This window comes from Mesoplodon densirostris, chromosome 5, assembly GCF_025265405.1.
Source record: "Mesoplodon densirostris isolate mMesDen1 chromosome 5, mMesDen1 primary haplotype, whole genome shotgun sequence".
Lineage (NCBI taxonomy): Eukaryota > Metazoa > Chordata > Mammalia > Artiodactyla > Ziphiidae > Mesoplodon > Mesoplodon densirostris.
Genome location: NC_082665.1, coordinates 106,331,026 through 106,357,081, shown reverse-complemented (window position 1 = coordinate 106,357,081; position 26,056 = coordinate 106,331,026). Strand labels below are relative to the sequence as shown.

Genomic DNA, 26,056 nt, shown 5'->3' with positions numbered 1-26,056 from the left:
AATGCCGCTATAAAGGCTTGTTTTGCTCCGGGGCTGATGCTCGGGAGCGTGGTCGAGCGGCCGACGCGGTCGTTTTGGAGCTGGGGCACTGGTAGGTAGCAGCGATCGCCGTACCCCATCCTTCTCCCTAGGGTTGTCGCGGGGATTATCTCCCGTGTGTTTCGTCCGGAGGTGGGGGACTGCGATCGAGGATGCGAGCAGGTCGGGGGAAGCCGGAGACCTGAGAAACGGGGCCAGGCTTCCCTGTAGTCTCCCGCCGCCGCCTCCTTCTCGGGACTTGACCCCTGAGGGCTGGTGGTGAGGTGGTGAGGTCCTGGCGTCGGAAGGCAGGTAGGGTGGGATGAGTGGTCGGGGTTGCCGGCCACATTCCCGGCTAACGCCACCAGGGGGAGCTGCGCCCGCGGCCCGTGGGTGTGGGTAGCTATCGCCTCTGCGGGCCCGAACTGGCCGCGGGAACGCCCTAGGGCCCCGGCATCCCAGGCGAAGCTGGCCTGAGAGAAGCCCCGATCCTCAAGGTTGTAGGGAGGCGGCTTGGGGCACCCCCGCTCAATCCCCACAGAGGAGACTGAACTGCCAGCGACCTCAGAAGCCAACCTCTCGTTTTGGCGAATGGGTAGATGGAGGTTCGTGACAGAAGCACGCACAGCAAACACTTGGCAGAGTCCGGAATGGAATCTAGATCTCTTGAGTGAGAGATCTCATTAGTGCCCTTTCCCCACCCGCCACACAGAGCTGCATGGTGCTTTGTATTTAAAACATAGGGGTCGTTTGGTTTCTGCACGGACGTGGGGAGGCAGGAGGCAGATGGGCACAGGAAAGACTGGCAAAGTTTCAGAAGGTTTTGAAGGAGAAGATGAATAGGTCATTCTGGGGTCTCCAGCGTGAGTAAGTGAAAGGTGCAGAAGGCTGGGGCACAGCAAGTGGATATCAAGGGGGTGGTAAATACATATCCTTGTAGCTTCAGGTCTTTTTGTGTAGCTGCAGGACTTGGAACCAGATTCCTGAGGTGTTGGAAACCTAAGGAATGTTGTAATGAAGGCAATTTGGAAACACCAGCCTGGCTACTTACAGTCCTTGTAATCCTGTGCAGCCCCCTCCCCCCATGCTGTTTCGACTGCATCATCGTGCAGGAGAACGTCTACACTTTTATCACTGGAAAGAGAGTTTTGGTTAAAAAAAAAAAAGGCAGCTGACCAAGTGGCCTCTGCGCTGAGCACCTCTCTGGGTTCTCCCACTTTGAATATTCTGCTAGTGCCATCGTTCAGCTCTGACTCAAAAATAAAAATACCTTCTCTTTTCCATCTCTTCATAGTTGGAGCGAGTTAGCATTTTAAAAAAGACTTTTAAACAACTTTAAGGGAGAACAGAAAGAAGAAAAGAGAGAAATACAAAAGGTATCCCTAAGAAGTCTAGCTAGTGATCTTTCCTTAACTGTTTTCTTCAGATTTGGGCCTTGTTCCCCAGACCCATTGGACTTCCTAGCTCTTGGCTGGCCTCCATGTGGGCTGCCCTGTCTTATATCCCTGATCTACAGAAGCTGGAATCCATCTGTTCAAGGCCAGGAGATACTAGCTTTGTCCCTGCACAAGGCTTGCCTACTTTCATAGCTGTGCCTCTTTCCCCAGGAAATTAAAGAAGCAGGAGTGTTAGAGGGAATGGGAAATTGCTCCCCACACCCTTCCAACATAGAATAACTTGGAATAAAGTGATTGAAAGAAACTGAGGTTACATGAATTCTTAGACAATTGAGATGATCTTTGTGTTCTTCCTGACATGGCATTTGATATTGTGAGTGAGTTACAATACTTTGGCCACTTCCCTTTCAAACTGCCTCCCCTCCACTTGCCTTTTTTCAAAATAGGACTAATCTTTTCTGCTTTCCAGATAATCACCTAGGCTGGGGAACCTTTGGAGGGGAAGGTTGGACTTCAGTGATCCCTGTAAGAAGGATTATTCTGATCTGCAGCTGCAGCCCGACATTGGGGACACTGGCAGATGCCAGGTCTGTTTATAGTTTAGGCTTGCTGTGGTCTCAGTGACGTGATTGCTGTGTTCTTGGTTGTAAGCTGGTGCTCTTTATGGTGCAGTTTGTCATTGGACAAGGTGACTTTTTTCTTTGAAGATAAGTAACTTAGCAGTATCAACTCAGGGTACTTGAGCCAGACCCCTGAAAGGCAAGAAGTAAAGCTTTCTTTGTGCTGGAAACACGTCTCTGGAGATTTAGTCCTTTTTATTTAGAGGATTTGTAAGTGTTCTCCTTTTTTTCTGATACCTTAAAAAATGAATTGTAGCTATCAGAATTATATCCGTACTGTTTTAAGTCTCAGTGATAGCTAGGAATTTATGGAATTCAAAAGGCAACACAGCTACACTTCTTTAATTTCTAGTGAGGCTGGTCTGAAAGTTGTTTTCCCAACTTGTACCTGGGAAGCTTTGAACCATCTTAGAGTGGGGGAAATGTTTTAGAGATGTATGCATGTGTTTTGTTTTTTCAGAAGTAACCAGAGTTGATACCAGATATTGATTAGAGATAACCAGGCTAGCAGGGGTTTAGAACAGAGTTTCAGGTAGGTACGAGGTAAGACTTAGTAGGACAGGGTAGGGAATTTGTTTTTGTTATTGTTTTTTAAATAACAGCTTTGTTGAGATATTTTTGTATCATGAAATTCACGCTTTAAAGTATACAAAGTGGTGTTTGGTTAGTATATTAACAGAATTGTGCAATCATCACTACTATCTAATTTTAGAACACTTTCAGTAACCCAAGGGGAATTTGTTTTTAAAGGTAAAGTGTAGTATTATTTTGTGTTTTAGCTATGTAACTTCACAGAGCTTTAAAAGCATCAGTTAACCCATTACCTAATTATAAAAGTACAGAGATGGGATATATCATTGGTAGAATAAGTGTTTTATAAGTTTTCATTTAGTAAAATTTATCCGTTTTAAAATTGTGGGATTTGTAATGCTTAGAACAAACTTAAATTGTTTCCAGAAAGCCTTTTTTTTTTTTTTAAGACCTATCTAAATGCTCTATACATCGTGACTGAACATAGTTGAAGGTGAAGAAGGCGGGTGTCTCTGTCACTGTGTTTATTTTTTTTTAATCTTTTTTTCTTTTTCCCCCTTAGAGGTGGGAGGAGAGAATTCTTCTTGATTCTATCACTGAATTTTTTTCTTGAAAAAATTAAAGGGTAATTGAAAGATTTTTGAAATTTTATTTTTATAGATACAATGACAGAAAACTTTAATGCTTTTGTCCTTTTTTCCCCTATTTTAGAGCACTTTCGCTTTATGACGAAGTACAATTTAGGAAATATCTGTCCTTGATGAATTTTTAATTTCAGAAATTCTCAAGTGGAACCAAGAGTCTGTGAGCCCTGGCACCTCCACTCAGAGAAGATGAAGGACATTGACATAAGAAAGGAGTATATCATCCCCAGCCCTGGTTATAGAAATGTACGGGAGAGAACCAGCAATTCAGGGCAGCACCGAGACCGCGAGGACTCCAAGTACAAGAGAACTCAACCGGTCAGTACTGCCTTGCTTGAGTCCCTCTTACCTGCTTGCGGTGCTAGACCACACCTTCTCTCTTCACAAGATGCCTAATTTAAAATAAGTTTCTTTTTCTTTATTGGCTTTAGGTCACTGTTAAGAATTTATGGTTATTTATGAAAGAGGAGAGGTTGGCTCTCAGCTTCTCAACTATTTTTTCCCATGGGTTCTCCTCTAAAAAGGTTTTGCTTGAGAGAAGACAGTTTATGCCAGGTGGGATAAGGGAAGGCCTGGGCAGGGAGCAGAGGGAATATGAACCATTTAAACTTCATTCATGTACTTGAAATTGTTTTCTCCCTCTGCTTCTGTTGTCTGCCTTTAAAAGGTGACTCCTTCGGAGATTTTCATTCAGACTTCAGCGTGTACTTGGAAGAATTCTAGATCGTTGGAGGATAATCAGTAAAATTTTCAAGTAAACCCATGAGTGTAAAGGAGCCTTTAGTTAATAACCTAATTTCCTCCAAGGGAAATAATGAATATACATTTTAAACTGGAAGAAATATCTTTATTCTGGGGAAAAAATTATACCTTTTCTTGAATTGCAGAAGTAACTAATAAGGAAGAACGGGGGTTGCTGGGTAGGAAGTTGAGGTTTGTGTTCATCTATTTGTTCCGTGAAAATTGGAGAAAGATATGGCTCTGCAGCTGACACTGGAGTTTCATTAGCCTGACATTACCTGTCCCTCTTTGCTACCTGAAAGCTGTTGCCTTATTAATCAACATTTTCTAACTGATGGGTGTTTTCTGTTTCTACTGTATATTATACAGTGCTTTCCCATTCGAGCTTAACTTTGGGGAAACATAGATTCAATGTAATCAGTATCAAATCCTTAAGGTGCCGGTTTTGTACCTTTTCTTTGTCCCTTTGTCCAAACCTTATGTTAATTAAACACGTATCGGGTATCTTTTGAATGCTAGACACTGTTAGTATAGGACTTAAACTGGAAAAAGTCACAAAGGTAGCACTGGAGCAGGGCTTTGAAGACTGATGAGGTGGGGATGCTTTCAAGCTGCTTAAGTCATCTGTGCCTTAGTGGTTTATGAATAAAATGGTATCAACGGTAGAACCTAACTCATGAGTTCCCTTGAGGATTAAATGAACTAATACACATAAAATGCTTAGAATGGTGCCTGCCACATAGCCTGTGCTCAAAAAGTGTTAGGTCTTAGAGCTAGTTGTCTAGAGCATAGGATGTATGTGAGAAAGCTCTGCACGCCATGCTAAGGAATCATTTACTATGGGTGTTGGGGAACTATTGGAAGCTATTGAGAGGATTTTTTTCTTTTAACTTTTTTATTTTGAGATAATTGTAGATCCACATGCAGTTGTAAAAAATAATACAGAGAGATCCCATACATACTTTATCTAGCTTCCCCCAGTGGTAACTTCTTGCATGCTAGAGTATAATATCACAACAGGATATTGATTGACATGGATACCATCCAGCCACCTTATTAAGATTCACCAGTTTCACGTGCACTCATTTGTGTGTGTGTAGTCTATGCAGTTTTTCCACATATGTAAATCTGTATGACCAGCACCCCAGTAGAGATACAAATCAGCTCCACCTAACGAACCTCTCATGCTCCCTTTTTAGAGCCACGGCCACCTCCCTTGTCCTCTCCCCCAATCTTTTTTTTTAAATAAATAAATTTATTTATTTATTTATTTATTTATTTTTGGCTGCATTGGGTCTTTGTTGCTGTGTGTGGGCTTTCTCCAGTTGCAGCGAGCGGGGGCCACTCTTTGTTGCAGTGTGCAGGCTTCTCATTGCTGTGGCTTCTCGTTGCAGAGCACAGGCTCTAGGCACGCGGGCTTCAGTAGTTGTGACACGCGGGCTCAGTAGTTGTGGCTTGCAGGCTCTAGAGAGCAGGCTCAGTAGTTGTGGTGCACAGGCTTAGTTGCTCCACGGCATGTGGGATCTTCCCGACCAGGGCTCGAACCCATGTTCCCTGCATTGGCAGGTGGATTCTTAACTACTGCGCCACCAGGGAAGTCCCGGTCTCTCCCCCAATCTTTGGCAACCACTTATCTGTTCTCCATCTCTGTAATTTTGCCATTTTAAGAATGCTGTACAAATGGAATCATAGAGTACGTAACCTTTTGCCATTGGATTTTTTTCACTCAGCCTAATTCCCTTTGAGATCCATCTAATTTGTTGTGTGTATCAATAGTTCTTTCCTTTTAATTGTAATTTTCCATGTTATAGGTAGACCACAGTTTGTTTAACCATTCATCTGTTGAAGGACATTTGGGTTATTTCTAGTTTGTAGCTATTACAAAAAAAGCTGCTCTGGACCATTTGTGTATAGGATTTTGTGTGAATAAAATTTCCATTTCTCTGGGTAAATTCCCAGGAATGTAATTGCTGGGTCATATGGTAAGTGCATGTTTAGTTTTATCAGAAACTTCAATACTCTTTTCCAGAGTGGCTGTATAATTTTACATTCCCACCAGCAATGTATGAGTGATCCAGTTTCTCTGCATTCTTGCCAATGTTTGGTGTTTTTAATTTTATTTTAGCCATTCTGATAGGTATGTCTGATATCTCATTGTAGTTTTAATTTGCATTACCTAATGGCTAATGCAGTTGAGCTGAGATTTTTAAGACTTGATTTTTATCTTAGGAAGATTAGTTTTGAGGTAGTATAGGAAAAACCTGTATGAGAGAAAGAGAGAGACAAAATGCAGGGAGCAATCTGGAGGCTCCTGTGCCAGCCCATGTGAAAGAGGCCAGGGGTCTGTGTCCAAGAATAATAGTGAGGATGGAGGAGAGGGGAGAGATTTGGGGGCATCTCTGGAAGGGGAGGGAAACATTGGGGTGCCTGGGATTCATGGTAAGGATTTAAAACTATTGATAGACACATGGGAAGAGAAGGAAGGAGAGGAGGTAAGAGTGAGTTTGCTTTTGAACATGTGGAATTTGAAGTGCATCCACATGAGATGATTAGTAGATAATTAGAGCATAGGCAAGGAGTTGAGCAGGGACAAGGTTTGGAGTCATTGGTGCATCCATGTAGATGGAGCCTTAGGAGTGAGCAAGCTTGCCCATGGGTAGCTCGTAGAGCAGGAAGAGATGGAACCTGGGAAGGTTGTGTGTGGCCCTGTGAAATTTCTGGCGACAGAGACCCTGTCCAGTTGGTTAGAGCAGAACTGACATTAGGGTGTGCAGTGGGAACAAACTTTTCCTCTGTGGGTGGAGAAGAACTGGAAATGGAGTCACTGTTGTGCCTTTTGTCCCCTAAATTATTAGTCAGGCACCAGACAGCAAGTTTCCTTTGTGTGGCTGAGCCTCTTCTTGAAGAAACAGGAGGCTGATACCAACCACTTGTATAAAATCTGGGCAGTCCACATGAGTTTCATTTTCATTATCCTTTGATGTTTCCTAAACTTTTATATTTGAGTACTGTTTTCCTATTTTTTACAATATCCTGTACCCTCTGAACTTTTTTTTTTTTTTTACTTAAACTATTTCTTTTAGATTTTTTTTTTTTGATGTGGGCCCTTTTAAAGTCTTTATTGAATTTGTTACAATATTGCTTCTGTTCTATGTTTTGGTTTTTTGGCCGCGAGGCATGTGGGATCTTAGCTCCCCAACCAGGGATCGAACCTGCACGCCCTGCATTGGAAGGTGAAGTCCTAACCACTGGACCGCCAGGAAAGTCCTTAATTCTTTTAATATACTGGCTTTTTTTTTTTTTTTTTGCTCAGCCTTGACCTAAGCAATAGAATCATAGGTTTATGCAACCTATTTTTTACACACGTTAAAAGGAATGTGTAAATATCAAGTGTTTTTTTTGTTGTTGTTGTTGTTTTTTTTGCAGTACGCGGGCCTCTCACTGTTGTGGCCTCTCCCGTTGCGGAGCGCAGGCTCCTGACGCGCAGACCCAGTGGCCATGGCTCACGGGCCCAGCCGCTCCGCGGCATGTGGGATCTTCCCGGACTGGGGCATGAACCCGTGTCCCCTGCATCGGCAGGCAGACTCTCAACCACTGTGCCACCAGGGAAGCTCAATATCAAGTGTTTTTAAAAGTTCACATACCACCTAGAATCTTCTTGCATATTACCTGTCAAAATCCAGAATCTTAGATATAAATATATCTTGAACTTGTTTCATAAAGCAGTTTGCTAATAGAGGAAATCAGCAAGATGACAAATTTCTGGTTCAGCGATAGTTTACAAATGGATAATTTAAGTATTTGGGAAGTAGAATGGCTGTATAAGCATACCGTTTTTAAGAATGTAAGTAGGGCTTCCCTGGTGGCGCAGTGGTTGAGAGTCCACCTGCCGATGCAGGGGACACGGGTTCGTGCCCCGGTCCGGGAGGATCCCACATGCCGCGGAGCGGCTGGGCCCGTGAGCCATGGCCGCTGAGCCTGCGCTCCTGGAGCCTGTGCTCCGCGACGGGAGAGGCCACGGCAGTGAGAGGCCCGCGTACCGGAAAAAAAAAAAAAAAAAAAGAATGTAAGTAGAGGGACTTCCCTGGTGGCACAGCAGTTAAGAATCCGCCTGCCAATGCAGGGGACACGGGTTCAAGCCCTGGTCCGGGAAGATCCCACGTGCCGTGGAACAACTAAGCCCGTGCGCCACAACTACTGAGCCTGTGCTCTAGAGCCCGTGAGCCACAACTACTGAGCCCGCATGCCACAACTACTGAAGCCCGGGCGCCTAGAGCCTGTGCTCCACAACAAGAGAAGCCACCACAATGAGAAGTGTGCGCACCGCAATGAAAAGTAGCCCCCGCTCACTGCAACCAGAGAAAGCCTGCACACAGCAATGAAGACCCAATGCAGCCAAAAATAAAATGAATAAAAATTAATTAATTTTAAAAAAAGAATGTAAGTAGATAATTGGGTAGAGATTACAGTTTTGTGTCTCTTGATCATAACAATTGTTTCCATATTAGTTGTTAGAGATGAAATCTGGGATGGGACCTCCCAGACACCAGGCATGTCTGTTATCCATCAGAAATAAAAAAAACAGCACCTCCCAAAGTAACAAAAGATAAGGATACATCATCTGTGGCTCTTAATTGGAAAACAAGGTTTTATTCACCACCATTAGCCTTCAATAGGTCCAATTAACATGGACACATAAAACTGTCAAACAGAAGTCAGAAGCAAAGCATCAGGGATTAAATTCTCATTTTAAACATGCGGGTGATTTTTTTTTCTCTCAAGCTGTAAGCAAAGTTGCAGAGTACACAGTTTGCCTGTTTCTTAATATTGTGACCAAATGTTTTGGAATACTCTTTGGGAAAATTGCTCTAATCATTCACGTTTCAGATATTTGTATCACATTTGCTTAGAGCTAATTAAGTTAAAAATAATGCATTTTCACACCTCCCCTTTGTTCAGGACTATTGAGTTAAAGCTTGTGGCCACACACAACTTGATGATTTGCAGACATCCTTTAATCCTGAAGTGCTAATAGGGGTGCCTTCTGTTGCTGTTAGTTCTTTGAGCCTAAGTATTAATCTCGGCTGGCATTAGGCTGGCATTATTTCAACTAACAAAGATTTATGTCCAGACCGCTCCTTAAGACTGTTCCTGTGTCTGAGGCATGACTCTCCAAGCACAGCTCCTTTTCTTTTCTTTTCTTTTTTTTTTTTGCGGTACGCAGGCCTCTCACTGTTGTGGCCTCTCCCGTTGCAGAGCACAGGCTCTGGACTCGCAGGCTCAGTGGCCATGGCTCACGGGCCCAGCCGCTCCACGGCATGTGGGACCTTCCCGGACCGGGGCACGAACCCGCATCCCCTGCATCGGCAGGCGGACTCTCAACCACTGCACCACCAGGGAAGCCTGCTCCTTTTCTTATAACTACATTCAGATATGCACATGTCGATCACATAACTCCACCAAGTCTGGTTGGTTTGTGTGTGTGTTTTTTTTTAATTGAGGTATAGCTGTTTTACAATGTTGTATTAGCTTCTACTGTACGGTGAAGTGGAGTTTCATGTGCTATACAGCAGGTTCTTATTAGTTACCTATTTTATACATATTAGTGTGTATATGTCAATCCCAGTCTCCCAATTCATCCCCCCGCCCCTGGTTTGGTTTGTTTTAAGATGTGATGTTTATTCACTTTTTTAATTCAGCAAACATTTGAGCACTCTCCAAGATGCACGCACAGCCCTGAATGAAGTGTTCTGGTGCACATGAAGATAAATTAATGCTGGGCCTGCCTGCCCTCCTTAGCTTAAACTCATAGGCATGTACACAGATTACTGTAATTTAGATGCTATGGAGATTAACAAGAAGGAGAGCGCTTCAGTCTTTGAGGTCAGGGAAGACTTCAGCAGGAGGTAGCATTTGGTTGGAGACTTAGAGGAATAGGTAGAATTCAGAGAAATAAGAACATGCCTGGTAGAAGAAAGAGCTGTGGGTAGGACCAACTAGGTGCTGTGGACTTTGAGCATGAAGTGTGAAGTCATATATGTAGAAGGATAGGTCAGTGAGTTTCAGATGATGTGTTCTTGAATAATAGGCCAAGGAGTTTGGATTTTAGTTGCTTTAAATTAAAACTTAAGCAAAAGCAAGACAAAGCTATTTGACGCTTTTATAAGTTTTTTTATTGTGGTGGTTGTTTGTTTTCTCACTGTGCTCAGGCTAAAGCCAAAGGTGACTTGTTTTTCCCTAGCATGTGTAATCTAGGAAAGGAGGAAACATGGAAAATAAGCAGTGCTTCCCTGGTGGCACAGTGGTTAAGAATCCGTCTGCCAATGCAGATGACATGGGTTTACATCCCACGTGCCGCGGAGCGACTAAGCCCGTGCACCACAACTGCTGAGCCTGCGCTCTAGAGCCCGCGAGCCACAATTACTGAGCCCACATGCCACAACTACTGAAGCCCGCGCGCCTAGAGCCCATGTGCCGCAACAACAGAAGCCACTGCAATGAGAAGCCTGCGCACGCAACAAGGAGTAGCCCCTGCTCGCCGCAAGTACAGAAAGCCTGCGTGCAGCAACGAAAAACCAAGGCAGCCAAAAATAAATAAATTAAAAAAAAAAAAGAAGTGTACCACTGGTGGAATTTGCTTTCTACCAAGTTAGAATATTCTGCTTCTAGGCAAAGTAACAAAGCAAGTATTTGCAAAGTCCAGTGACCTTCACTTAGGGTCTCCTTTAGTTCCTTGTTTGGCTGACACTGTAGCCCTGGTTGGAGTGTTCATAATTAGTGAGTGGAAATATTTGGGTGAATTGAAGTTACATGCTAGAGACAAAGATGTGGGTGTAATCTCTTACCAAGAAATATGATTCTAAGATATATTACTATGAAAGAATTATGGTCTTATTATCGAAAATGTGCAAATTGTAGATTATAGAAAAAATAAATCACCCATAACCCCTCTACCTAGAGACAACTATTGTTACCATAAAATAGTTCTGTCTAGTACATTATACTTTTAGAGAATTTAACTCTGAAAGCTTTTCTTTATGGACTAAGGGTATGTGAATTTTTCCGTGCTCTTGTGTTTTCAGTGTCAAAAGTATTACCTGTGAGTCTCCTTGCTGTTAGGAAGGAGAGCAGGGTGAAGGAGATTAGTATTTGCAGTCTCTGCATTATTCTTCTCTTGAATGCTACTCAGTGACTCAGCACATTTTCTGGACAGTTAGTAATAGGATGCGTAAGAACACCTGCCTTTTTTTTTTTTTTTTTTTTTTTTCTTTTCCCTGAAGGCATCTATAAAGCTTTATAAATCTTAGTACGGTATGATACAGTCTCTGGCCTGGTGCCAGATGTTGGTCTCCAATAGCAGCCCAGAGCTCTCTGGTAGAGATGACAACAGTGTTGCCATTGGTGCAGAGCCCAGGTGGCTTTCCTGCGTGGTGACTGAGTCTACCACGTGGGTCTCCTAAGATTGGCCTGCTGCCTTGATCATGAGCTCTCTTATGCCATCTGCAGCAGGACTGCTGCTTCTTTCCTAGGAAATGCTGCTTAAGGGAAATAAATATAGCTTGTTGGCATGGGTTAAAGGAGCTTTCCGTCAAAAGGGAAGAAAAGTATTGGAACTAGCTTTTTGTTATTTAAGCAGCTTTAAATACCCAAACCTTTATTTTGTTAAGATCTATAACTTGGAAGTTACAAATGGTTAATGAAAACTTCCTCAGTGAAACTTTGGTTTTGCTTTGAGGTAGGCTTTTGCTCATGCTTTTCTGAATGTCTCACCATTCTGTCCCTCCCTCTCTCTTAATCAAAAATAAAAAGGTCAATGCCGGAAACAGGAAACAAAGCCTCCGGAAGTCTTTGCAATGGTTGAACCTGTCAGTAGAATTAAGCTTATTAAGTCTATTCCTTCCCTCCTTACCCCCCTTTTAGGGAGTTAACCTATTTAGGTAATTAATTAGATGTTACATACGTTTTAATTATTTAAGATTATTTTCTGAATTAGCTGTTCAAAGAATCAACTTAACTGTTATTAGATATCAGATGAAAACTTGTTTACTAAAGCAGATATGGTGTTGAGCAGTCACTTAGTTTCCTTAAATGTTGTATTCTCACAGCGGAAAAATAGCCAGACTGCCCAAATCTTCACCTTTGCCTTTGCTTCCCACCATTATCAGCGGTTCCAGCCTGCTCAGCGGTACAGGAGTCACATGTTGGACCCACTAATGTCTTATTCTAGGCATTTAACATGGGCTCACATGGTACTTACTGATCAATGAAGGGAGTTTCATTTACAAATTATATTTTGGCTTTTTTTTTTTTTTAAGCTAAAGCCTGAAAATCTTGAAGGGATTTTGTCCAATGCAAACGACCAGCATCCTACTATCTACCTATCTATCTATCTATCTATCAGTGGTTCTCAGTTCAGGCTGCGTATTAAAATCACTTGAAGAGCGTTAAAAAAAAAATACCAATGTTCCAGACCAATTAAACCAGTCTCTGGAGTCAGGCTCAGGCATCCATGTTGTTTAAAAGCTGCCCTGGTGATCCTAATGTGTCAGCAGTGCTGAGAACCTCTGCCTTAGATCTCATGGAATAAAGTCTCTTCTCTCCCCTCAACCAATGGGGCTCCAAGTATTTCCCATGTCTTTTTTTCTGTTCTGTGATTTATTTTCAGTTTAGTCCTTTGAAACCTTATCATTATAATAACAAAGTTAATCTCACACCCCAGTGTAATAGGAACTTTAGAAAAGTTCCTTGGAATTTAGCTTATGAAACAATTGAAAGCCCTCAGATTTCTCCGGATTCTGGGGCAATGCTAGATTATGAGCTGCGGAAAAATATCTGTTTCACCGTGATGGTGGTAAGTTATATCCATTGGTTTTACATATTTACACTTGTGAATTGTAATAGTTTATCCTCAGCATGAGGGTAATACAGCCTAGTTACAGATTAGTGAGCTGGGGTACAAGTTAATTCATAGCCGCTGAGCAATAGGGCTGAAGTTAGCAGGTTCCCTGACTTTGAATAGTGAGCCCTTTCTATTATATTCTGCTTCCTTCCTGTGAAGATTACGTTCTAGAATTTCGCTGTCCCTCTTGACTGAAGTGACCGCTCTTTGGAAGTTCTTAAGGGAAATGCTAGAGATGGTCAGAATCATGTTAATAACCCATTGGAATAAGGAAGTGCTGAGAATTGGGAGAGGAAATGTCCTTCGTAGTGTTAACTTGTCGGGGAGAGGGAGGATGGGGACGCCTGGAGTCGGCTGTTCCTGGGAGGGTATCAGCTTTTTCATTTCTTTTTTAATTTAAAAGAAAATTTAACTTTAATTTAATTGTTAACATTTTGAGTTTCTTGAAAACTGTATCTGACAGTGTAACAGTTCCTCTTGAAAGTTTGTCTTTCTAAATGTTTGTCGTAAAGGCAGCTGTGGGGCTGGGACACCTGCAGAAAAGCTTTTACTTGGGCCAGAAGGGTTTATGAGAAGAGGCTACCCACTCTGTATTTGTGTTAAGACCTTGTGAATTAAGGAGAGGGTAGGAAGAACATGCTGTAGAGTCTGAGACCTGTCCGTTCTGATTGTGCCCCAAGTGCGGCTTTCCTTGTGGGGCGGGCCAGATGGGGATATTGCAGCCTTTACTCCCCTTGGAAGCTGAGAGGTGCCTCTGGTTGATTCCTCAGCCTCCAGGCTTAGCAAGCCTCCCCTGCTGTTGTCCTGCTGTCGGGAAAGGATTGTTCAGCCTGGAGAATGATTGCTGGCCCCTGGTATCTTGTCCCGGGGGCCTCCACGCAGGGGTTGCCCTGTCAGCAGACATTCTGCTCTGGCAGCCTGTTAAAATGAGATGGGACAAACTAGATAAGCGGAAGCCATGCGGTGTGATAGTGAGAGCTAATTATCCCAGCCCTGGGGATGGTCTTAGTGCGCAGAGGATGGAGGGCTCTTGTGCAAACCTCTCTGTTTGCTTATAGATCGAAAGTTCCTTGTTTCCCTCACGGAATGGGCAGGTAAATGACTCTGTGTTTCCCTGACCTTTGTTTGAACCATGGCAGAATCTAGATTTCATTGTCCCCTTTTCGTTCCCCAGTGTCCCTGCCCTGCTCCGTCCCCATCACCTTGGTAGGAAAAAAAAATGCTCATGTCTCCTAGCCACAGTCCTTAGGAAGATACAAATGGCAGCAGTATTTCATTGTTTAATGTTTTCTCAACTCCTGGACCAAGCAGTATTTTTCCCTTTGGAATGAAACAACTGCTGCAAACACCTTCTGTGGCCGCAACATCTGGCCATGGAGAGACCTTCAGTCTGCAGTGCCCCTTAAGAGAAGTAAAGAGAAATGAGTGCCCTCATCCCCTCTCAGGAGAAGCCTTAAAAAGTTACTTCTAAAATTGATTTAAAGCATTGTAATGTAAAAATAAAATAGGCTTCATAAAACACATTCCCTTAGATCATCATACATCGAGTACTAGCCGTGTTAGCTGTTTAGCTATCTAGGGCTACCTTAGCACTACTGACATTTGGGGGCCAGATAATTCTTTGTTGTGGGGGCCTGTTCTGTGCATGGTAGGATGTTCAGCAGCATCCCTGGCCTCTACCCACTGAATGCACAGTTGTGACAACCAAAAATGTCTGCAAACATTGCCAAATGTCCCCTGGACAAGCAGAATCACCCTCAATGAAAACTACTGGACTACGCTATCCAATACTGTAGCCACCAGCCACATGTAGCTATTGGACATTTGAAATGTGGCATGTCCGAATTGAGATGTTCTGTATATATAAAACACACACCAGGGCTTCGCTCGTGGCACAGTTGTTAAGAATCCGCTTGCCAGTGCAGGGGACACGGGATCGAACCCTGGTCTGGGAAGATCCCACATGCCGCGGAGCAACCAAGCCCGTGCGCCACAACTAATGAGCCTGCACTCTAGAGCCGGCGAGCCACAACTACTGAACCCGCGTATGACAACTACTGAAGCCCACGTGCCTAGAGCCCATGCTCCGCATCAAGAGAAGCTACTGCAGTGAGAAGCCCGCACACCGCAATGAAGCGTAGCCCCCTCTCGCCGCAACCTGAGAAAGCCCGTGCACAGCAACAAAGACCCAACACAGCCAAAAATAGATAAATAAAATTAATTAATTAAAAAAAACCTTATAAAAAACACACACCAGACTTCAAAGACTTAGAACCAAAAAAAGAATATAAAATATCTCATTAATAATTTTTATTGCTTACATGTTTAAAAGATAATATTTTATATATATTGGGTTAAATAAAGTATATTATTATAATTAATTTCTCCTGTTTCTTTTTACTTTTTAAATGTGGCTACTAGAAACATTTAAATTACATTTGTGGCTTGTATTTTATTTCTGTTAAGCAGCACTGCACTGGAGTGTTGCTCTACTGTAGTTTAGCCATTAATCTTCTATTAGACATTTAGTTCCCAGTAAACCACTGGGTTTAAATGATTTTTTTTGTTTGGAAAATTTTCCTTCCTATAATAATACTATGGAGACAAAGCATATGTAAAGTGTTACATATGACCAGTTTGCTCCCCTGAGTACCTGCCAGTGACATTAAAAATCGGGTCAAGGTTCAGATGATATGTGGTTGTCTTACATTTCCCTCCTTCTCGGGTTGGATTTTATCTCTATTTCTATTAAGGTATATATAGTTGTATCTTAAAATTTAATTTTAATTTCTTGATTGGTAACATTGAATTCAGAAGCTGAGAGAAGCTTCTGAACCAATTTAGTAGATTATTTTGGATTTTGACCTTTTATAAATACTAGAATGTAACCTGCATTAAGGCAGTGATTTCGAGGTGCAAGTCTGTTTTTTCACTCCTGGTTCCCCAGCACCCAGAGCTGTGCCTGGCGTGTAGTCCCCTCAATAAATACTTGCTGAATGAATGGATAAAACATGTTTTTCAGTAAAAGCTGGCTGTTCAAAATATATTATTATATTAGTTACCTGGTCACTCCTTTAGCTGTATTCCCCTTCCCCTTAATGCTAACTTCATTATGCAAAAAGTTTTCCTTTTTATATTTTAAGCCATCCATCTTGCCTTTGATAAGTTTCAGGCTTTGGGGGGAAATGGAGACTATTTCCTTTCCCTAGGTGGCTAAATATGCTATTTAATTCTCTTCTATTTATTTCATCATTTTAATGTAACTTTTGGGGTTAATTCCAGATGGATTAATGTGTGGTGTGATACCTGGATCTCAGTTCATCTCCAAGCTGTTTGTATTTGTCCCAATGATATTCGCTGAATCGTATTTCCCTACCATGTTATATTATTTATGCGTTCATATAGTAAGCCCATATAGCTTAAATATAAGTCATTTTTCTTGGTTCATTACTATCTTTAATCCACTCAATCTTAGAACGTTGATAACTCACTTTACAGAATGTTAATATGGTAGGTTAAATTCATTTTTACTTTAGATAGACAGTTTTCCCCCTGGCTTGCTTGGCCAGGTACGCTTTTTTGGGAAGCCTAGAAAGAAAGAGAAGTTAGGCGTCCAACCAAACAGTTACAAGTATAAGACATCTATGCAGTTACTGGCAGGGTAGTATAAAGATGCTTTTGGGGCTTCCCTGGTGGCGCAGTGGTTGAGAGTCCGCCTGCCGATGCGGGGGACACGGGTTCGTGCCCCGATCCCGGAGGATCCCACATGCCGCGGAGCGGCTGGGCCCGCGAGCCATGGCCGCGGAGCCTGTGTGTCCGGAGCCTGTGCTCCGCAACGGGAGAGGCCACAGCAGTGAGAGGCCCGCATACAGCAAAAAAAAAAAAAAAAAAAAAAAGATGCTTTTATTTTATTTTAAAATATCAGTCCATAATGTATTCATCATTTAGCATCTACTCATCTTTGGTTGAAAAACAACCAGGAAGTGGATTTTTGCAATTAAGTAAAATAGTTTATTTACATTCTAGTGTTCTAATCATGTACTTGTGCCTTTGACTTTGGAAATTACCATTTGCTTATAATGAGGTTAGTTAGGAGAGTCATAGTTTATTTTAATCTGATACTCACCCTGGGGAAGAGAGGAGAGCTGGCTGTCTATAAAGACACATCTGAGGTCATCTTGTACAGTGATGAGTTATTTGCTTGTTTTTTCTTTGAATGGCACATAGCATAGTGATTAAGAGCCTCAACTCTGGAGCCTGGATTCAGTCTCTGCTTTTAAAGATCTCTTCAAATCTTTGCTGCTACTTCACAGTTTCCTCAGATGTAAAACAGGGGAAATAAGAGTATCTACCTCATACCTCATATGAGAATTATAAGAGTTAGTATCTGTAAAACATTTAAAACAATGCCTGGCACATAGTAAATGCTATGTTGGTTTGTTATTAGTTCATTTGCCCAAATTTTCCCATCACCTTCAAGTAAGCAGTTTGCCTTTACAGATACATGCTAGTCATGAGATCGGGCTATAAACAAAGAAGATTGCCCTAACTTCCTCTGTTTCTTGCTAATGTCCCAGAGTAGGTGGGATAGCGGCAGGCTCAGGTCAACAAAATAGAACTGAAAGTACTAAAACTAAGAGCAGTTCTCTTTTGCAATAATACTGGAGTAGATGTCTTATAATAAGGTTAATTAAACAAACTGGATGGATGTCTAGTTGCTTGGAGGTACACTCTTTAATCCTGTAATCCCACTGATGGAATTTATCCTAAATAATCCAGAAAGAGAAAAATAAACTGTAATTGTTTATTATACAATTAATAATAAGCAAAAGAGCAGAGAAATTAAACAGAAGTGGATTGGTTAAGAAGATTTCTTAGTGGTATGTCATGCATTTTTACATGATAATAATGCAGATTGTGAGGCAACATGGAGATATTCTGGTTGCCATTTGAATAATAGGTGTCAGGCTCTGTACCGTGCCAGGGGCAAGGGGTGCAAATAAGAGTTAGTCAACCTGCCCTCCAGGAGTTCTTAGTAGAAGCATCCTACTGCAGTGGCACAGTGCAGGGAAGACATAGGAGGGGGGAAATAAATTCCCTAATCTTGAAAGAGTCAGGGAAAGCTAAAGGAAAGAGGAATATTTGAGATAGGCTGTGTGATTTATCAGATGGATAAATTGGTACATAGTTAATACATATTAAATGTTTGTTATATACCCAGTACTTTGCTAAGCACTTTTCATTATCCCATTAATTCCTTTCAACACTTTGTGGTAGGTGCATGTACCATTGTAAAAATGAGGAAATTGAAGCTTAAAATGGCTAGGTAACATGTGGAAAGTTGGTGGCAGAATCAGCCTGTGAGCCCATGTCTGTTTTCAGAAATCCATGTACAAAACCATTATACTTCACAATGTCCTCCAACTATGGGAAAATTCTGCCTAAGGAGTATGAATACTTTAAGACCATAGAGAACATAGTTTTATTGGAGTAAGGGAATTTTCTCTTGATTTTCTTGATTGTGTTATTTTATCATTCAAGAGCTAAACACCTGTTGCTTACTGTTTTGAGAGTCGTGTCTCTGAAGGAGCTAGGTGCAAATATGGAGCAGGACTGTTTCAAAACAGAGCATCCTGCATGAATCTTCTTATCTCCATCAGATTATTTCACTGTCCTTATATGGGCAGTGAGTAAGATATGACAAGATTGACAGTTTGGGAAGCAGTTTAGAAAAGAATAGCAAAAATATGATGAGACTTGGAAAGTGGGTTGCTTAGAATGGCAACTTTTGATTGTCTTAGATCAACAATATAAACTTCTCCATACCTTTACTGTGGTCATTCCTACTCCATGTTTTATTATTCTATGAAAATTTGAGAATTAATTCAACCACTTCTTCACCCACTTTTATGGGAGCTTTTCCTTGTCAGAATAAAATTATACTGAGTGCCTTGTTCTAAAATCAAAAACATTGCAAGAGTCCTCAGTCTCTGATATGTTACAGGCATTTGATAATGCTTGTATAGTACTCATGATATGCCTTTATGAATGAAACCTTGCCTGCCTGCTCTCATCTGAGTCTTTTTAGAGAGCCTCTGAATTTGTCATTCTCCATTATGGGAAGTAACTTACTACCAGGAGGTGGTGGAACATAACATCATGTATATAGTCAAAGGAACAAAACTCATGCAATAAGAGGATTTTGTTTGTTGTCATCCATTCACTTTTCTGTTAGTAGGTTTTGATGAAAATTGTAACTAGGCATTTTAGAGGTGAATAAAATGAAATTAGTGTACTGCAAAGATAGAAATTAGAATATTTTTTATTCCCAGCATCTGGGACAGTCTTGTATATAGGTGCTCAGTAAGTTATTTGTTGAAAGAATAAATGAAGATGTGAAGATTTTAGTTTTCTCTTAATGCTACTATGTCATTCTTATGTGAAAATACTAATGGATGGCATACCAAGTTTTCCTTCTCTGATGCCGTAACGTCAAAAGATGTTTATAAAACTCTCCTCAATCTTGAACTTGGTTCTCCTGGAAAGGCAAAAGAACTAGAATGGCTAAACCAGTTTTGTAAAGGACGAATAAAGTTGGAGATATCACACTATGCTATTTTAAGACTTACTAAATAGCTACAGTAATCAAGTTAATGGTATCAGTGAAGGGATAGACAAATAGGTCAATGGAATAGAGTCCTGAAATCGACCCATACAAGTATGGCCAACTCATTTTTACATAGGTGCAAAAGCAACTTAATGGAGAGATGAATCTTCAGCAAATGGTGTGGGAACATTGGACAGCTATAGTCAAAAAAATGAGCCTTTGCCTAAATTTTATACCTCATATAAAAATTAATGAAAAAATTAATCAGGATGGATCACAGATCAAAATTTAAAACTATAAAACGTTTAGAAAAAAAACAGAAAATATTCATGACCTGGGGTTAGAGCTAAGAGTTCTTAGACATGACACTAAATGCCCAATCCTTAAAAGAAAAAAATCAACAAATTAAACTTGATCAAAATATAAAACTTTTGCTCCGTGAATGACCCTATTAAGAGAGAAAATACTTTCAAATCATCTGACAAAGGATTTGAATCCATAATAGATAAAGAACTCTCTAAATGCAACACTAAGAATAACAATCCATTTAGAAAATGGGCAAAAGACTTAAACAGACACTTCACCCAAAAGGATATATGAGTGGCAAATAAGAACAGGAAAAGATGTTAAACATCATTGACCATTAGGGCAGTGCAAATTAAAATCATGATGAAACACTAAACCACACCTGTTCAGGTGGCTAATATAAAAAATAACGACAATACCAGGCAGTGACGAGTATGTGGAGAAACTGGATCTCTCATAGATTGCTGGTGGGAATCTGAAATGAGACTGTGACAAAGTAATTTCAGTGACAACTAACGTTTGAATCGTAAGTAATGTCAAGTCACTTTACATAGTTCTCACGCTATCAAAACTTGAAATCAGAAGTGGGGTCCCCATTCCCTTACAGATTTGTAGCTTATATATCTTCTGAGCTTAAATTACAGTTCCAGCAGTATGTTTCAGAACCTCAGTGACGTACAAAGGAAATTTCCGTATGTCAAGATCCATTCATTTTATTTTATTTAGTGTTTAAATTTTTAAAAATTGAGGTGTAGTTGATTTACAATGTTATATTAGTTTCTTTTTTTAAAAAAGCTATTTATTTATTTATTTATTTGGTTGTACCAGCTCTTAGTTGTGGCAGGCGGGCTCCTTAGTTGTGGCTCACAAGCTCCTTAGTTGCAGCTCTCCAGCTCCTTAGCTGGGGCACAAGGGCTCCTTAGTTGTGGCATGCAAACTCTTAGTTGCAGCATGCATGTAGGATCTAGTTCCCTGACCAGGGATCAAACCCGGGCCTCTTGCATTGGAAGCGCGGAGTCTTATCCACTGCACCACCAGGGAATTCCCTACAATGTTATAGTAGTTTCAGGCATACAACATAGGGATTCAAAATTTTTATAGATTATACTCCATTTGTAGTTATTATAAAATATTGACTATATTCCCTGTGCTGTGCAATCTATCCTTGTAGCTTATTTATTTTTTACATAGTAGTTTCTACCTCTTAATCCCCTACCTGTACCCCTACCTGTATCTTGCCTTTCCCCCTTCCCCTCTCCCTACTGATAACCACTAGTTTTTTCTCTCTATTTTTTTTTCTTTTTTTTTTTTTGCCGTATGCGGGCCTCTCACTGTCGCGGCCTCTCCCGTTGCGGAGCACAGGCTCCCGACGCGCAGGCTCAGCGGCCATGGCTCACGGGCCTAGCCGCTCCGCGGCATGTGGGATCTTCCCGGACCGGGGCACGAACCCATGTCCCCCGCATCGGCAGGCGGACTCTCAACCACTGCGCCACCAGGGAAGCCCAAGTCTCTTTCTTTCTGTTATATTCACTAGTTTGTTTTACTTTTTAGATTCTACATGTAAATGATAACATACTATTTGTCTTTCTCTGACAAACTTCACTAAGCATAATACCCTCTAGGTCCATCCATGTTGTTATAAATGGCAAAATTTCATTCTTTTTTATGGCTGAGTAGTATTTCATTGTATGTATATGTATGTGTGTGTATATATATATATATATATATGTATATACACACACCATGTCTTTATCCATTCATCTGTTGATGAACACTTAAGTTGCTTTCAGATCTTGGCAATTGTAAATGATGGTGCTATGAACATTGGGGTACATGTATCTTTTTGAATTAGTGTTTTTGTTTTCTTCAAATATATACCCAGGAGTGGGATTGCTGGATCATATGGTAATTCTATTTTTAGTTAGTTTTTTTTTTGGGGGGGGGTACGCGGGCCTCTCACTGTTGTGGCCTCTCCCATTGCGGAGCACAGGCTCCGGACGCGCAGGCTCAGCGGCCATGGCTCACGGGCCCAGCCGCTCCACGGCACATGGGATCCTCCCGGACTGGGGTACGAACCCATGTCCCCTGCATCAGCAGGTGGACTCTCAACCACTGTGCCACCAGGGAAGCCCTATTTTTAGTTTTTTGAGGAACCTTCTTAACTGTTTTCCATAGTGGCTGCACCAATTTACATTATCACCAACAGTGTACAGGGTTCCCTTTTCTCCACATCCTTGCCAACTAATGTTATTTGTGGTCTTTTTGATAATAGCCATTCTTACAGGTGTGAGGTGATAACTCATTGTGGTTTTCATTTACACTTCTCTGATGATTAGCAATGTTGAGCATCTTTTCACATGCCTATTGTCCATCTGTATGTCTTCTTTCGAAAAATGTCTGTTCAGGTCTTCTGCCTATTTTTTAATTGGGTTGTTTGTTTTTTTGATACTGAGTTGTATGAGCGGTTTATATATTTTGGATATTAACCTCCTATTGGTCATATCATTTGCAAATATTTTCTCCCATTCAGTAGATTGTCTCCTTTGCTGTGAGGAAGCTTTTAGGTTTAATTAGGTCCCATTTGTTTATTTGTGCTTTTGTTTCCTTTGCCTTAGGAGACAGATTCAAGAAAATATTGCTACGATTTATGTCAGAGTGTTCCGCCTATGTTTTCTTTTAGGAGTTTTATGGTTTCTGGTCTTACATTTAGATCTTTAATCCATTTTTTAGTTTATTTTTGTATATGGTGTGAGAAAATGTTCTAATTTTATTCCTTTACGTGTAGCTGCCTAGTTTTCCCAACACCATTTATTGAAGAGACTGTCTTTTTTCCATTGTATATTCTTGCCTCCTTTGTGGTAGATTAATTGAAAAGATCCATTTATTTTTGAAATAGGTAGCAATGAGGGATTTCTTTGGTGGCACAGTGGTTAAGAATCTGCCTGCCAATGCAGGGGACACGGGTTCCATCCCTGGTCCGGGAAGATCCCACATGCCACGGAGCGGCTAGGCCCGTGAGCCATGGCCCCTGAGCCTGCGCGTCCGGAGCCTGTGCTCCGCAATGGGAGAGGCCACAACAGTGAGAGGCCCGCGTAATGCAAAAAAAAAAAAAAAAAAAAAAAGGGAAAAAATGCTTCCCAGTTGCTGTGTACTTTCCTGATACTAAGCAGTGACTTATCTGAAGATTCATAAGTATGCTGTGAACTAAAGCTATTGTCTTTGAGGAGAGAGCCATATAGGCATGCAGGTGACTCCCAGGCAGAAGTCCTTAATGTTTGAATTGCCTCTGTTTTGTGTGTAAAAGAGGTGGTGTGTCAAAATAGAGACTCCACTTTGTGTGAGGCACAGTGTGTTAGGTGCTGCACCACTTAACTTTTTCCTGATCTGGGGATCTACTCTTTCTTGCTAGTTCACAATAATTGCTGGAAATATTTGTGAGAATGTGAGAAAAGCATAAGGTCCTTATAATCCTTACTTGAGGAAAAGAATGCTTATGTTTCTGCAACAGTAACTGCAAAAGTAACTTTGGTTGATAAACAACAAGATCCTACTGTATAGCATAGGGAACTATATTCAATATCCTGGGATAAATCATAATGGAAAAGAATATGAAAAAGAATATATATATATATGTATAAATGAATCACTTTGCTGTACAGCAAAAATTAACACATTAACATTGTAAATCAACTATACCTCAATAAACTTTTTAAAAAAATTAAGTGGCTTTGGGTTACTTTTAGAGTAAACGGGTGTAGATATATCCAGATTTTTGGTCCACCCTCTTCTGCCACAGTCAGACTTTGAATTATACTCATTTTTGTTAATATGATTAATTGGTACTTATAAACTTTATAGTAAAATATGTATAACTTTGTATTTCCACCCATGAGACTCTCTGCTTCATGCTGCAGAAGTCTGGGTAGGAGCTCTTTAGTGGGGCAGCCAGGGTGAGAGCCCCGCTTCTGCTCTGCCTGTTGCTGATAAGAGAGAGAGGAGGCATATGTGCATCCCGGCTTTTTCTGCATGACGGCTGATAAGGCGGGGTGGGGGTGGGGGGTTGTGAAGTTTTTGCCATAGAAAATGGGCAATAGAATTTGCAGTGAGTAGTGTAGTAATTGACTCTCAGTCTATATTGGGAAATGAAAGATAAAACATTTTGGTGATAAAAATATAAATTTTAAGATATACAACACAATGAGTGAATAATGATGTAAACTGTGGACTTTAGTAAGTGATAATATATCAGTATTGGGCTGTCAGTTGTGACAAATGTAGCACACTCATGCAAGATGTTAATTATGGAGGAAACAGGGGGAGGAGAGGGGGGAGGTGAGGAGGTATATGGGAACTCTCTGTACTTTCTGCTCAATTTTTCTGAAAGTACTCAAAAAAATGAAGTCTATTAGTTTAGAAATTTTAAGTATCTGGCTTAATGTTCCTTAGCAAGTTCATATCATACAAGTTAGTGTTTAACCTACTGACCCTTGGGATTTCTTAGGTAAGATGAATCTGGTTTGCAGTTTGAGCTGTTATGTCAGGTAGATTTGGTACTCTCTGTTTTTCTAATGTTCATTAATTGTGCTTTTGCCTTCCCTCCCTATCTGTTGAAACAGCTGGATTGCCAAGATGCCTTGGAAGCAGCAGCCCGAGCTGAGGGCCTTTCCCTGGATGCCTCCATGCATTCTCAGCTCAGAATCCTGGATGAGGAACATCCCAAGGGAAAGTACCATCATAGCTTAAGTGCTCTGAAGCCCATCCGGACCACTTCCAAGTAAGAGGTTCTGCTGGTTAGTGGCTTGTCTGTGAAGCACCAAAAAAAAAATTCAGGCTAAGATTAGACTATTTGGGGAAAACCTGGGTTTAGCCAGGAGTTCTGTATACTAAACATTGTACCGTAAGTGTTGGCTAGCCTCTCCACGTGTGTTGACAATTTTGTGCTTTGGGTTTTCTTTCCTCAGACACCAGCACCCAGTGGACAATGCTGGGCTCTTCTCCTGTATGACTTTTTCTTGGCTTTCTCCTCTGGCTCGCATAGCCTACAAGAAGGGGGAGCTCTCAATGGAGGACGTGTGGTCTTTGTCCAAGTACGAGTCTTCCGAGGTGAACTGTAGAAGGTAGGCGTCTCTGATCCACCTTCATCTCCCACGTACTGGTTGTGTAGGGCCTGAGCTAGGAGTGTGGGTCCGGCAGTGTCAAGTCCAGAGCTCTGTGTCCTTTTAGGATCTGAGCTATCCTGTGGAGGGAGGGTAGCCTGGGGGTGACTTTCCCTTTGCTCTTCTGCCTTATCTCCTATATCATCTTTAATCCTGTTTTAACCACGGGCTTTCTCTCTCTCTCTCAGCCCCGCTTCTCTTCCTGAGTCTGCAGGGAGATTATGTTGCTGCCTTGTGACAGAATACATTTTTGTGGTAGCCGATGGTCATGATTAAAATCTAGTTACGACTCTACATTTTACCACAGGATCCTTCAGAAAGGGTTGGGGACCCTTGAGGAAGGAAGTTCTTATCCACAGGCAGATTCTATTCAGGGATAATTTTTCTGGGTGGAAGGAAAGACTTTCGTTCTCATCATTTTCTGAATCCTGAGAGGCTCCCTATACAGGGTAAATATGTAGTTACCCAGGAAAGGTCTTTCTTCCCCAGAAGGTGAAGACTGTACATAACTTGAAAGGAGAGACTGGTGTGAATGGTGGCAGGAGGGAGGCTGCGGGGGTGGGGCAGGGGTGTGCGTATTCCCTGGGGAGATGTGTGACGGAGGACATGTGCCCTTGTTAAGACTAGAGAGACTGTGGCAAGAAGAGCTGCATGAAGTTGGGCCAGACGCTGCTTCCCTCCGGAGGGTTGTGTGGACCTTCTGCCGCACCAGGCTCATCCTCTCCATCGTGTGCCTGATGATCACGCAGCTGGCTGGCTTCAGTGGACCAGTAAGTCCTAACCATCCTTCCTGACAGTCTCCAGGGCCCCAGCCATGGCCAGCTGTAACCTTCTTGTTCTGTTGCAGGGGTCGCCCTCACCTTTGGGCTAGCTAGCAACCTTAGAGATACCTCCAGGTCTGTTGCAAGGGCGCAGTTGATGTTGGGGTGAATGGTGGTTTGTGAGAACTGGAAGGAGGAGGGGGCCGCGTTGCCAGAGGAGGAGCAGACCTGGCTTGCTTCCCTGGGGTGGGGGTGAAGCTGAATGACTCCAGCTCTGCCCAGAGCCGCTGCTTTGCGGCTTATCGACACGAAACGACAGTCCCGGTTCGGGAAAGGTGTCTCACAGTTCCGTGAGCAGCCGAGAGCAGTGTTGTGT

General features: G+C 41.8%; 1 protein-coding gene across 6 annotated transcripts in view; it reads left to right on the top strand.

Moving 5' to 3' along the window:
• Positions 1 to 26,056, top strand: part of ABCC5 (ATP binding cassette subfamily C member 5) — an 89,963-nt gene continuing 63,907 nt past the window's right edge. For 3 of the 6 annotated variants that reach the window (XM_060099211.1, XM_060099216.1, XM_060099215.1), the window contains exons 1-6: positions 1 to 91; positions 1,885 to 2,002; positions 3,345 to 3,528; positions 24,380 to 24,537; positions 24,725 to 24,880; positions 25,542 to 25,689. In XM_060099211.1, coding sequence (XP_059955194.1) covers positions 37 to 91; positions 1,885 to 2,002; positions 3,345 to 3,528; positions 24,380 to 24,537; positions 24,725 to 24,880; positions 25,542 to 25,689 — 819 coding nt within the window. In that variant the 5' untranslated portion in view covers positions 1 to 36. Of the gene's footprint in view, positions 92 to 1,884; positions 2,003 to 2,545; positions 2,568 to 3,169; positions 3,192 to 3,344; positions 3,529 to 24,379; positions 24,538 to 24,724; positions 24,881 to 25,541; positions 25,690 to 26,056 lie in introns of those variants that run through there. The other 3 variants (XM_060099212.1, XM_060099214.1, XM_060099213.1) reach the window with 3 other exon arrangements.